The sequence below is a fragment of the Syngnathus typhle genome, linkage group LG12 (assembly GCF_033458585.1).
Source record: "Syngnathus typhle isolate RoL2023-S1 ecotype Sweden linkage group LG12, RoL_Styp_1.0, whole genome shotgun sequence".
Lineage (NCBI taxonomy): Eukaryota > Metazoa > Chordata > Actinopteri > Syngnathiformes > Syngnathidae > Syngnathus > Syngnathus typhle.
This window is the reverse complement of record NC_083749.1, coordinates 8,379,995-8,393,837: the sequence shown is the minus strand read 5'-3', so window position 1 is coordinate 8,393,837 and position 13,843 is coordinate 8,379,995. Positions and strand designations below refer to the sequence as shown.

Below are 13,843 nucleotides of genomic sequence, written 5' to 3'. Positions count from 1 at the left end.
TATACATTTTACATACATTGTTCTGCTTGCCAAGGACACTAATTTAAAATTAAGCACTGTTGTAACCAAAGCAGCAATGAAGAAAAATACTGTTAGACGGTTGACAGAATTGAATATTTACCTTTGGTCCATTATGAACATTAAATATTCTAGTTGTTACTTTCTATATTTTCCTCAAGCTACTCATTCCAAGGCCTCAGGGAAAACAATTTTCCCCTTCACGGCCCCAGAGCCCAGTTCTATGTGACATCACCTTGAAAGGAATTTGCTAAAAAAGCTTTGTGACATTGGCGATGATTACCTGTGTCATTTAGGACAACAAAACTTTTAAAAGAAAAAAGTGGCAGTCACTCCATGCGTGCTGTTTATGCTAATCTGGGTGATGTGATTGAGGGATAAAGGAGGAAGCCAAAGTCCTTGCAAAAAAAAATAGATTTAAACCTCAGAATTGTGAGGCAGCTAACAAATATACCTACCTGTGTGGTGCTTTCAGTGGTTGTCACGTTTTTTTTTGTTTTTAAATCTGAATTTCTAGTTTGAAATAGATGCTTCAACAATATTGGCTCAGGTTCACATCATGTAGACATACATCGAATGTCCAAGTGTTTCGTTTGGAAAACAAAATTGACGTAAATAAGACAAAACCTGAAGGGCAAATAGGTAACAGTAAATTGCATACTACAAGACACTACATTTGAAATTCCACCTCAATATGTACTTAGACATCAGAGCATTTTTGCAATGACACCCACCGGCCGAGGGACATCACAACTCATAGCCCATGTACTCATTTGAAAGAGGAGCGTTATCAGGCAATGTCTTGCCCACGCAGCCGCTGATAGCTGCAATCAGCAGGAGGAGGAAGAAGAGGGGGACTTGAGCAGGCAGCTCGTCAGCATTGATATGCCCTTCGGTATCGCCTTTGATTGAGTTCAAATTCTTAAAGGATGCGCTAAAATGATTGTCATTTCAGATAGTGTCTGCACAAGCTCTGATGTCTGAAGACAGTTGCAATTTTGGATTCAATTGTTTGTCCACAATTGAGGGCAAATGAAAAGAGAAACTGACGGTCTGTGAAACAAACATCCACCGTCCTTTAATGAGAAATTGACGCAATATCATTTTCCGGATGATACTACCGTATTTTCCGGACTATAAGGCGCACCTAAAAACCTAAAATTTTCTCACAGGCCAACAGTGCACCTTATAGTCCGGTGCGCCTTATATATCGACCAAATTCCTAAATTTAAACTGGCTCGAAGCATTGTGTCATGAAATCAATCATAAGTGGCCCGCTGAAGACTATGAATCATGAATCAAAAAGACTGGATCATTATAAAGTAATTTGTTGCGTCTGAAGTTGAAATAAAAAAAATAAAATGGAGAATGATTTGATTTGGATTAAAAATCTGACATGATGCATTAATGGTGCGCCTTATAGTCCGGTGCGCCTTACATAAGGACAAAGTTTTAAAATGGGCCATTCATTGAAGGTCCGCCTTATAGTCCGGTGCGCATTATAGTCTGGAAAATACGGTACTAAAATTATATTTTTTTGGGACGATTTCATCATAAGGGCGGCTCGGTGGAGCACTTGGGTAGCACGTCCGCCTCACAGTTAGGAGGGTGCGGGTTTGATTCCACCTCCGGCCCTCCCTGTGTGGAGTTTGCATGTCTCCCCGGGCCCGCGTGGGTTTTCTCCGGGCACTCCGGTTTCCTCCCACGTCCCAAAAACATGCTTGGTAGGCCGATTGAGCACTCCAAATTGTCCCTAGGTGTGAGTGCGAGTGCAAATGGTTGTTTGTCTCTGTGTGCCCTGCGATTGGCTGGCAACCGGTTCAGGGTGTCCCCCGCCTACTGCCCAATAGGCTCCAGCACGCCCGCGACCCCAGTGGGGACTAAGCGGTACAGAAAATGGATGGATGGATGGATGGATGGATGGACTTCATCATAATCTAGTCAATTCTAACCTACATAATATATATGTACAAATATACATATGTATAATGCACAGGTCATCTCAAATTGAAGGCAGAGGTTTGTGCCAGTAAGGGAATCAGATTTGAGATTTAGTTAAAACGATGGATTAGGGTTAGGATTAGACCAGGTGGCAAGGTAACAAGTCTTCCCGGGTTTCAAATTATTTTGCTATGGTGAGAAGGAGAAGATAAATGGAGTAGGTAAAAAGAAAGGATTGGTAAAGAATGTGCTCGACATGGATAGAGTCACTCTGCCTTATGAGCTCTGACAAATGCAATTGTAATGCTTTGAATGGGCGTGCTGCCCTCTGTTGGCTGATGTTATGAATACAAAACTGCCAGTCACTGTCTTTATTATTGATGTAATTTCCCCTTTCATTCTCCTAATATTTGTGCTCTCTCTCTCTCTCTCTCTCTCTCTCTCTCTCTCTCTCTCTCTCTCTCTCTCTCTCTCTCTCTCTCTCTCTCTCTCTCTCTCTCTCTCTCTCTCTCTCTCTCTCTCTCTCTCTCTCTCTCTCTCTCTCTCTCTCTCTCTCTCTCTCTCTCTCTCTCTCTCTCTCTCTCTCTCTCTCTCTCCTGCTACACCTCATCGAAATCTTTTTCCCTTTTCTTTTCACTAGATGTCACTCATCACCAAATTCTATTTTTGCGATACCAGCGGAACTGATTATTTCAGATCGATCCAGCTGGATCCTGTATACCTCTGAGAAAACGTCTAAACAATTTTTTAGTTAAAAAAAAAAGTACTCTAAATATTTTTTCCTCTGGCCTGTTTCATGTGTTTGAAATAATAAATGTAATGTTTAATTTTTATTGGTTAATTTTCACGTTTGTCAGATTAAAGGTATTTCTGTGTTCACTGTGGGAATTTATTTGAGAAAACCATAATTATTCAAATAAGTTACTAATCTCAACATGATTAAATCTATTTCATCAAGTAGTGGGAAAGAACCCATCATGATATGTAGGTACTGTAAAGAGTGCTTTATTTGCAAAAGACAAAAAGAAAGTGGCAAGTAACTGTATGTAATTTATTAACCACATTTATTAACCAAATATTAACCACATTATAATCAATGTAATAAATATCAATATAATAGATGAAATTAAAGATTTTTTAGTTTGCAGAGACTTGTGACAGGGAGCATGACATGTGAATTAGGCAAGAGGAAGTAATTATGTTCAAAATGTGATGTGTACAGATTGTCTGTTTGTTCATGAGGATGACAATGGTTCACCTACTGCCAACTTTGCACAACACTTTGCACGTAAACCCAGACGTCATATGTGTTGGGTAAAAAAAAAAGAAACACCTCTTTTGGGCAAGTACTATAGAGCTGTATTCATAGCCGAGGACTGAGGCGGAGTCTTGAAACAATAATGGGAATTTATGTTTTTTTTTTGTTTGTTTGTTTTTTCAAACACACAATACCATGAACATTGTTGTGGTCCAATGCCTACGTCATCAACCAAAAACAAAAAGTCGTAAAAAGTCAATTGTTGGCTCATGAGTTTTTGTCATAAGAAGTCGATTGTTATACAAGTTACACCCAAGCAAGTCTGCAGTCACCATGGAACCGATTTTGCCAAGAAAACCCTTGAGGGAAGAAAGAGAAAAAAAAAGAGTTTGCCCATATCAGGGCCATAGCTAAATGGTAGCCATGGCCACCCCATATCTCGGTGAAATTCTTTAGACATACATACAGTTTTCATTTCATTTTTTACTGATGCAGTATCCTTAGATCATTTGATACTCTGCCAAATACTACATTACCTGTATGATTAACAAACACATTTACAATCAATCAGAGTCTGAACTTTTAAAGATTCTGTGTTTAGTTGCTGTGTTTGCTATGATAACAATAAATTTCATGTCTTATATATATATATTACGGGTAGATTTTTTGTGACTTTAATAGTATTGAATGCCATAGTATTGGATTTGTTGTTTCTTTGTCATCCACGTGAGGAGTTAGTGAGTTTTATAGAACTGGGAAATCCATGGCCCCTTAAATATTTTCATTCTCACGTCAATGCACATTGGGATAGAGGAGCAACAATTAATCGTTTTATGAAATTAATAAGTTGGAGACCTTGTCAGATTTTAATTTATTCTATCAAACGTTAGTTATAGTCCTACATTGGACTACAACAACATTCATGGTGGTGTGTGCGTTTTCTTTAGAATGAAAAGTTAACTGTTAGCTGTTAACTCGCAAGGCTGTTATATTTTCCATGTCGCAGACCCTACTGCTGCATCCCTAACAATAAGATATGAACCCATATAGTACATTGCACACAACTATTTTGTGACTTTGTGTCCCTTGAAAGTTCTTTAATGATATCCTCTTTATGATTCACGCTGAAGCAACAGGAAGAGGAACGTTTCAGTCGTGACTTCACTATTGGAGTAACACAGTTGTGTCACACAGACGTAGACATACACACTTATCAAACTCTTACTCCCCTGTAAAATTCCACAGGCTGCCACTCAGTCTGCCTAAATGATGAATAAATTCTTCATTTCATCAAACACTATGTTTCATACAGTACCCCGGTTACATCGTCGCCATGACAAACTTCACAGTTATCAGATCAGCCGAGCCAAAAGCACTAAAATCCGACTATCATCCTCTGCCAAACACCCACTGCTGACTTTCTCAGAAGCCTTATGGAATATCTGCACGACAGCAAACAAAGAAGGCAAACATTAGTTGCTACTTGCTTTTCCCATATTAATCCACTTATTTCGAACAAATCAAATGCCCAATTAAGAATTTCATACAGAGAAATGAAAAACAATGACATAATTCACTTTTAGTGCTGGGACATGGAATACAACAGTAAAGGGCCTTCCCCAAACTGCTCCCATGAGGTGTGCATCGTCCAGATTGTCTTAGCAAGAGTAATTTAGATACTACAGGGAGAACTAATCAATTTAATTTAACCCCAAAATGGATGGATGGAATTCAGGCATGAGCATCTTGGTTTTTAACTACCTTCATTTCTGTACTATAACATTTAATTTCCATATATAACAGAATATGCACTAATCATACAGTATCATAAAAATCGTGAAAAATCCATAAATAAGCCGCACTGGACTTTAAGCCCGAGGATTCAAAAGTAATGCAAAAAGTAGCGACTTATAGTCCAGAAAATACGGTAATTTTTTCATGAGTTGTACTGTGAGCAGCATAGCATCACACACTAACCAGATGTATGAAAGAAATTTCAAATATGGCCAAAATACATGCATACCTGCAACATACATGCTCTTACTATATTCCATTTTCCATAATACATTTCTCAATGCACATACGTATGAAAGTCACAATTGAACAACAAAGTGTTAAAGCAAAAAATGAAATAATCCAACAATGTCTTTATATTACCATTTAAAAGTTCACTTATAACACAATATTCTATGCAGATGCCATCCACAAGGTCACAAAACCTTCCACACAAATTCCAGTTAGGTCATTTCAAATCATACAATCATACTTTAGTATTCAGATGTTTACTGAAGCGCATGGCATTATCCTGAACCAGAAAATCTGCCAAGTGCAACTGAAAAACCAAATCTACATTTTGTGTTGTCCGGGCTTTCTCGCTCCTCCTCTGCTCCCTGGCTGCAGGTAACCTAGTCTTACTCAATCCTGTCCACAAATCGCACAATAGTCCTGCCCAGCCTCTCTGCACAGCATACTTAAGCATCAGATCATCTCAAATGACACTCCCACATCTTTTTGGACTCAACACAGAGGTCTCAGAGAACTGAAATATCTAGGTGCTGTTCTGGTATCATAGGGAAAAAAGGTAAATCTATTACAATTGATTATTATTTGTAATATATATTTCTTAAAACTCCTGTAGTGACATTTTTTTATACAAGTCCGGCATTGTTTTATGATGGTTTTTGGTCATATGTACCGTATTTTCCGGCCTATAAGGCGCACCGGGCTATAAGGCGCACCTTCAATGAATGGCCCATTTTAAAACTTTATCCTTATATAAGGCGCACCGGACTATAAGGCGCACCATTAATGCATCATGTCAGATTTTTAATCCAAATCAAATCATTCTCCATTTTAGCTTTTTTATTTCAACTTCAGACGGAACAAATTACTTTATAATCATAACATAATGATCCATAGTCTTTTTGATTCATGATTCATAGTCTTCAGCGGGCCATTTATGATTGATTTCATGACACAATGCTTTGGGCCAGCTTAAATTTAGGAATTTGGTCCATATATAAGGCGCACCGGACTATAAGGCGCACTGTTGGTTTTTGAGAAAATCTTAGGTTTTTAGGTGCGCCTTATAGGGCGGAAAATACGGTACTATGATTTTGTAACTTTACTTTTATTTGCAGGAACCAATTAAAGATGAATCTTCCAACATTTTCACTGATTGTTGTACTTCTTGCTGCAGCATCTGCTAAACCAGTAAGGCTGCATTCTTGTACTGCTCACTCACCTGTGTGTGTTTGGTTTTTTTACACAAATACCAGACTTGATACCATTATTTGATGCATTTTATATACCTAGTATAATTTTATATTATTGTTTGAATCATAAATGGAAGTGTAAAACCAATATACTATGTTAACGAATGATTGTGAATATGTGCTGTCTTAGCATTTGTAAAATGGTGATTGGTCATGTTCTCCCTAAAGGTTGATGAGAACTGGCATCAGGATGCTGAGATTCCTGAAAATAATCACAAACAAGAATTACTGGCTATGGACAACTTGAGTTCTTCTTCCGAGTCAGCTCAGTCACGTGACTCATTAGAGTCTAGAGTCGCATCCGACAGTGAGTCGTCCGAGAAATCCATTGAGGTGTCGTCCAAGATGCCACAGCCACAATTTTTAGAGGAGTCATCTGAAGAATCCCGTGAGGAGTCATCTGAAGAATCCTCTGAGGAGTCATCTGAAGAATCCTCTGAGGAGTCATCTGAAGAATCCTCTGAGGAGACACCGAACAAATCTTCTGACGGATCCACTGAGCCTTCCGCTGAGGAATCTTCCGAGGAATCTTCTGAGGAGTCATCTGAAGAATCCCCTGAGGAGTCATCTGAAGAATCCTCTGAGGAGTCATCTGGAGAATCCTCTGAGGAGTCATCTGAAGAATCCTCTGAGGAGACACCGAACAAATCTTCTGAGGGATCCACTGAGCCTTCCTCTGAGGAATCTTCCGAGGAATCTTCTAAGGAGTCATCTGAAGAATCCCCTGAGGAGTCATCTGAAGAATCCCCTGAGGAGTCATCTGAAGAATCCTCTGAGGAGTCATCTGAAGAATCCTCTGAGGAATCTTCCGAGGAATCTTCTAAGGAGTCATCTGAAGAATCCCCTGAGGAGTCATCTGAAGAATCCCCTGAGGAGTCATCTGAAGAATCCTCTGAGGAGTCATCTGAAGAATCCTCTGAGGAGTCATCTGAAGAATCCTCTGAGGAGACACCGAACAAATCTTCTGAGGGATCCACTGAGCCTTCCTCTGAGGAATCTTTCGAGGAATCTTCTGAGGAGTCTTCCATGGAATCATCTGAGGAGTCTTCCATGGAATCATCTGAAGAGTCTTCCGAGGAGTTCTCTGAGGAATCCTCTAAGGAGGTTCCTGTCACAGATCCCAACATGAAGACCGCAGAAGACAGAAACACCCCAACACCCAAACCCGACACCTCAAGCTCAAATGAGCCAGGGACGACCACAACTGCTGGAGATGTGACCGGAAGCAATGGTGTCTCCACAGAGGCTCACATCACTGAAAGAAGAGGAGACAACTGAACATGGAGCACGCGAAACAAAAAATATATACAATAATTAAAAATGGTATGATTCTGGACTCAAAATTGATTGGAATCATTGTGTTTTAGAACAAACATATTGTGTTAAAGCTGCCAACAAATCAGGATAATAATGTTATTTCTACTTATTATTTATTTATATCAATTGTTCTAATGAATAAGATGTATTGCCACTGTTTTCACATATACCATCAGATGTACATATGTACATCTAAAGTACCAAAAATAAATGTTGTGTTCATAAAAACAATATATATTTAAAAAAATGTCGCCATGTTTGTTTTGTCACAACAACAAAACTAGGTCACTTACACAATGCATGTGATGAAAAAAATGAAAGCACACACTGGTCTAAGACTCAGGCACATTTGCAACATCCTCACAAGAGCCGGTATAGTTAGACTGGCATAGTACATCAATTTTGCATTGGTAAAGATATTTATTTTTTGACATGTGTACTTTACAGTGCTCGCATTGATTACGACATCAAACAAGAACTTTGAATTCTGTACACTTGCCGGACACTTCATTAGGTAGTACTCTTCAACACAAGCTCAGATCAAACTGAGAAAAAAAAACTACTGGATCAAAAATCCTCTCTCTCTATTGCAATAATGGCAAATCATTAGAGAATTGATTGTGCAGATGTGCCCTTAAATTGTGTCTGCTCAGTGTAATGCAGGATAGTAGTTTTCAAAGTGTCTAATGACATCTAGTGGGAGAAGTCATGAATTAAAGACACATCCAGACATCCAATTTTTAATTGTGTGTAAGCAAATGTTACATGCAAATCTGTTATCGTATAGGTATGACTCATAAAAAGAAAGTAAAACTTTGATTGTGGGGTTGAATATTATTTTCGTTTTGTTTGTGATATTGGAAGTTAAATGCCTTATTTAAAGGATCTCTGTTTTTTGTAGTAAAAGTTGCAAAAAAGATATACAAAAAAATTTGTTTATTATTTATTTAGAGGTTTTCAAATTATATTACTTTCAAGACAATATTGATTTAATTTATGATTTTATTTAAAAACAAGGCAATGCTGGAGAATTAAATGTTTAAATTGAGGAGACAAAATGAAATGACTTTCGTTTTATCAGTTGTGTTACATTCTACTTTTGGGGTATTCGTGGTATGCCGAAAATCTTCGAGGTACACAAAACCAAAAAGGTTGGCAACCCACTCATGGTTGAGATTGTTCGTTTTGAGCTGATGATGTCACTTTTTTTTTTCATTTCCAATTGGTAATCAATTTTTATTGGAAGTCGTTCATGATCTCTTTATTCATCAATCTAATGATTCGATATGCTCTATGTCAGCAAAAAAAATAATTAATCTTACCATTTGGAGCAAAATAAGTCATACGCAGGGTGGATTTAATTAAAATATTTTTATTTATATTTTAGAAATGGTACAAAATTATACATTACAATCGACATGGGGTGCAGCCACATGTCATGTAAAGAATTGAAGACACCAGCAGATGTTATAATGTAGCAAGCAACAATTTTCAGCCCACATGAGGCAAATATATGGCAAAGTCATAATGCTTTTGAACTGATGACCCATATTTGCATGCAAGTTCATGTTACCTTGAATGCGCCCCTTGGATTTTGATTTATTTCCTGCTGCGCTAAGTCAAATATTTTCCTCCTGATTAATCTTTTTTTGTCATCATTTACAATTTTGGATCTTTTCATTCAAAATTCAACAGAACCTGTTTGAATCTGATAAATAATGTGCCAATTAGCTCAAAAATATTTTCCGAACTCAGTCAATAATTGACATTGGTTCTCTTGGTTCCACCCGTAGAAGGTGTCTCCAAAGTGGACAGATGAACTAGAATAGGCCATGAACCCCTTATACCGTTATGAGGGACACCACCTGAGTTTCTGGACGACTTATTTGGCAGTGATGACCGCGGGCATGTCAGTGGTTTCGGGGCTCATCTCCTGCTCATCTGAGTCACTTTCCATGCTGTCACTCTCGTCAGAATCGCTGTCAGCAGCCCCGGGTGTGGATGTAGCCTCCTCGCTGCTCTGCTCGTGTTCAGACTCTTCTTCTTCCTCCACATCTGTGGAGCTTCCGCTATCGTTTGTGCCATCGTTCTCCTCCTCCTCTACTGGAAGAACTTCCTGGTTCTCAGGAGTGCTGCTGTCCTCCTCCAGTACGTCAGAGTGCTCCTGGTAAATCTGAAACAAAGAGATGGAAGGCTTTATTACAGCTTTACAGTTACAAAATAAAGACAAGACTTTGGTGCAAGGTATACTTTAGTAAACATTTATGGTATTGAAAGGAACACTGTACACAGAGGCTGCCAGAATTTGACAGACATCATTGGATTGACTAAACTAAAGATTTAGTGTCGCTTTGGGCTGCCAATGGTTCACTGAAAGGCAGTGGCTTTAATTTCAGGACTGTATTTCCTGTAGGCTATTTTCTGCTTTACATGCTGTGTGTAAAAATGGATAGGATATCTGTTTTTTTAAATTTTTTGATTAACCTATACTTAAGGCCTTTGGATTTTATGTTGCCATATATAAGTGAGCCATCAGGGTCAGCGTGTGTAAAATGTCACATTATATTTAAATCTCTATGTTTACTTAAAGATTTAACGCAAACATGCAGGCTTAGACGGAGTAGTAGTCCAATTCAGGACACCTCAAGACTGGCTACTGCCAGATGGACCAGGACTCATTTAAAGAGGGGAATAATCCAACTGGCAATGTCAAGGCGCCAGTTGAAAGTCTGTAATTTGGATTTTCTTAAATTATGCCCCTGAGTTTTTCAACTACTGTATTTTGTTTTCTTCCTTTGAAAGCTTGCACCCGGGGCATTACAGTTTTTGCAATATTGGCTTATTTTGGTTTTGCAGAGCACACGCAACATCGATGGTGGTCTTGGTCTTGGCAAAGTTTTATGTTGTATAAACTGGTGTTAAATCAAAGGATTTCCAGTCACTGAAATTACATATACTACATTTACATGCTACATTTAGCTACCTCTGAAACAAAAATAAAAAACAACTAATATTGAGACACGCTTTGTGTCTCTGTGTGTTTCCAATGTGACACTGATATTCTGTTGACTGATCACAGTACAAAAAAATTTTGACTGGGAAAAAGCTTCACGTCTTACACCACAAAAACATAGTCGGAGCTTGCAGAATATTGAGGCCTTGCAAATATAACCACCACCGATATAACCAACCGAATGGGGAATGAATTATCCCCCTTGCCACAAAGGTTTTTTTTTTTTTTTTTGTTGCTCTTGTTTTTTTATGAAGATGTATAATTTATGCTTTGATTGTTTTTCCCCTTAAATCTGAAATGAGTCAGACCTGAATGTCCACAAAAACAATATGCAAAAAAAATAATAATAATAATAACTGACCTCATTGTTGTACACCTCTGGTGACTTCTCCACCTCATTGCCAATGGGCATGTCATAGCCTGATTTTTTGCCTGTGTCAACATATTCATAGGACTTGTAAGATGAAGGAGCCTTGTGGTAGGTCTTCTCCTCCGCGTAGACATAGCTCTTGTACTCGCTGGGGTATCTTCCCATGCTGTCACCGCGGCCCGAATCTGTGTCTGTGACAATGGTGGGCAACAGGGGCTCCTCGGTCACAATTACAGGGGTTACTGTCTCGGGAGCAACAGTGGAAGACTCCCCCGACTCTGAGCTCTCTTCTTCGTCTTCCTCTTCACTTTCCTAGAGGGCCAAATCACATATCGACATAAAAAGATTTAACGACAACAACCAATTCAAGTGCACTGTCCAATTAAAAATGCAAGTTCGAAACTGTTGGCTTTAGTTCAACAGGGTACAGGGGACTCTGTGACCAAACACCAAAACAGCAAGGGCCACAAAATAGAACCCTGTGGAACTCCATATGACAGGGAAAGACAGGATTTGTTTTAACTACTCACACTCTCCTCTGATTCCTCTTCATCATCATCATCATCATCATCGTCGTCATTGTCATCATCATCACCGTCTTTACTTGGTTCATCTTGGTGGTCAACGGAGGGTGTGTCTGTTGCAGCATCATCTGTAGTTTCAAAGTTGATTAAAGCTGGACTCTCGACTGCTGCCTGTTGAAATCCAAAGACTCACAATTATACAAAATAAACCGTCTTGACACTATATACTATATTGTATTCTTCATGTCTTACCTCCTTAGAACCATCTGTGCTCTCATCTGAACCCATAGCAACAGGTGCTAAAAAATTCTGGAACAACTGTTAAGACATTCGTACTGATGAGTTCCAATGTTTGATTTAAGTAAACATTGTCCAATTTAGTTTGAATTGCAGAAATGTTGTACCCTGAATGGTGACACATGGAAGCGAGTCAATTGGGCCATCTTTTTCCTGAAGAGTGACGCTCCAGATCGTCTGACCTGTGGACAATATAAACAATCAACGTGGAGGTTGCACTGTCTCTCTGTATGACTGTCCGACTTTACACCCACCACTTCTTCAGAACTCTCCGCCGAACTGTCAGAATATTTTTTTGCCTGAGAAGCAAACAATCACAATCAATACAAACCACACTATATTTGTAATGTTGAACTGGTATCATGAAAAGTGAGAAATAAAGAACTTTGCTCTAATTTGTTTGGCTGGTTTGTTCTAGTATTTCTTAATCCATGCAATCGCACCGTTATCAAGTAATTGTCATGTTTCATACAATTTAACTCAACTAAGAGGAAAACATGGGTTCTAATTCCTGACGTAGAAATGCATTTTAAAGAAAACAAAGAGGAAACTCACTGGTCGGCAGAGAACCGCAGCAAAGAGCAGAACAAATACAAATGCCACTTTCATCGTGTCTGTTTGGTGTCTAGGAGAACAAAAGAAAAATATAAAGCACTCATGTTGAATTGAAACAACAAAATAGAGTTTTAAAATAATAACTCCAGGGGGGTGATGAATTTTGGGCTTGACTCTCTGTTGGCTATGTAATTTCTAGCAATGTTCAAAATACATCATGTAAAGAGTTAAATTGCAAGTTCAAATTAAATTGCATCTGCCACAAGACCCGAAATTATGGGAACAACTGAACGGCCAAGCACTACACCCACCCAAGCAGACATACAGAGCAAAAACTAACATCTCATTCCAAAACCATGCCTAGTAATCTGTTGCCGCTTAGCCCAAACTCATGTTTTTTTTTGGCTTTCCAACAAGTCGAAGGGATTTTCTACCACTCCGTCTCAAAAGCAAGACACTGCTGTTGATCAATTCTCTTTACTTCCCCTAAAGATGTTGGATGGGGAAAATCAGGTGTACTGCCCCGCATCCCCCAGCATCTTGCATAAATGAAAATGAATATTTGGGGAATTATTTGGGAATTTGTAACTGTAAAATGCTCAAATAAAATTTACCCAACTATTCACAACTATTTGCTGGAGTACAATTATCTAGTAACATGTAATTCACTTCGACTAATCCTACGACTACATTCCAGATGTTTTACATTACATGTTCTTGCAGCTATTAAAAGCAAAACATTGCAAATAATTATTAGCTCCATCAAACCACAGTCCTTCCCAAACACTCCATTTTGTTATTCATATATAATGAACATATACTAACCTTGTTTGGAGTAGCAGGAAGAGTGGACACTGGTGAGGTTTGATCGTAGTATGTTCCCTGGATGCTGTGTGCTGCCGTGATGCTATTGCAGTCTCCCCGCTGCCCTTTTTATCTGCATGCTTCTGTCAGCAGCCAATCAGGGCCGAGACTCTGATGTCATGAGGTTAACCGCTCCATGGTCCACCTCTTGTCTGTCTCCCCCACTCTTCCTTTGGTTTGTGGTGTGGGGGCTAACACACATACACACACAAAGAATTAAATTAATCCAAGAAAAGGCCCTATCATGATGTAAATTTAAAAACAAGAGCTGTGACAATGACTCAACTTCCTGACAGACAGAAAAATGTCTGACTGAGGTCTACTCGGATAATTGGCAATTTGTCTGCAAGAGGAGACTGAATCATCTTAAATTGTCAACTGAAGAGAATAACCAGATAGTGATGGCTTTGC

General features: G+C 38.8%; 1 protein-coding gene across 1 annotated transcript; it reads right to left on the bottom strand.

Annotated features, from left to right (window-relative positions):
* Window positions 1–6,661: 6,661 nt before the first annotated feature.
* spp1 (secreted phosphoprotein 1) lies at window positions 6,662–13,526 on the bottom strand. Its single transcript, XM_061293986.1, has 9 exons — window positions 13,394–13,526; window positions 12,569–12,638; window positions 12,268–12,312; window positions 12,121–12,195; window positions 11,969–12,034; window positions 11,723–11,887; window positions 11,184–11,504; window positions 9,695–9,982; window positions 6,662–7,727 (listed from the first exon to the last, which is right to left on the bottom strand). The coding sequence occupies exons 2-9, from the start codon at window positions 12,620–12,622 to the stop codon at window positions 6,759–6,761; spliced, it is 1,983 nt and encodes a 660-aa protein (XP_061149970.1). The 5' UTR covers window positions 12,623–12,638; window positions 13,394–13,526; the 3' UTR covers window positions 6,662–6,758.
* Between the last annotated feature and the right edge of the window lie 317 nt (window positions 13,527–13,843).

Bases quoted from the DNA above. Each gene is read 5' to 3' on its own strand.
- spp1 (XM_061293986.1), bottom strand. From the start codon at position 12,622: ATGAAAGTGGCATTTGTATTTGTTCTGCTCTTTGCTGCGGTTCTCTGC. The intron at 12,313-12,568 runs GTGAGTTTCCTC...TTTGCTTCTCAG, and splicing joins CTGCGGTTCTCTGCCGACCA to GCAAAAAAATATTCTGACAG. The intron at 9,983-11,183 runs GTCAGTTATTAT...TCTTTGTTTCAG, and splicing joins CAGAGGTGTACAACAATGAG to ATTTACCAGGAGCACTCTGA.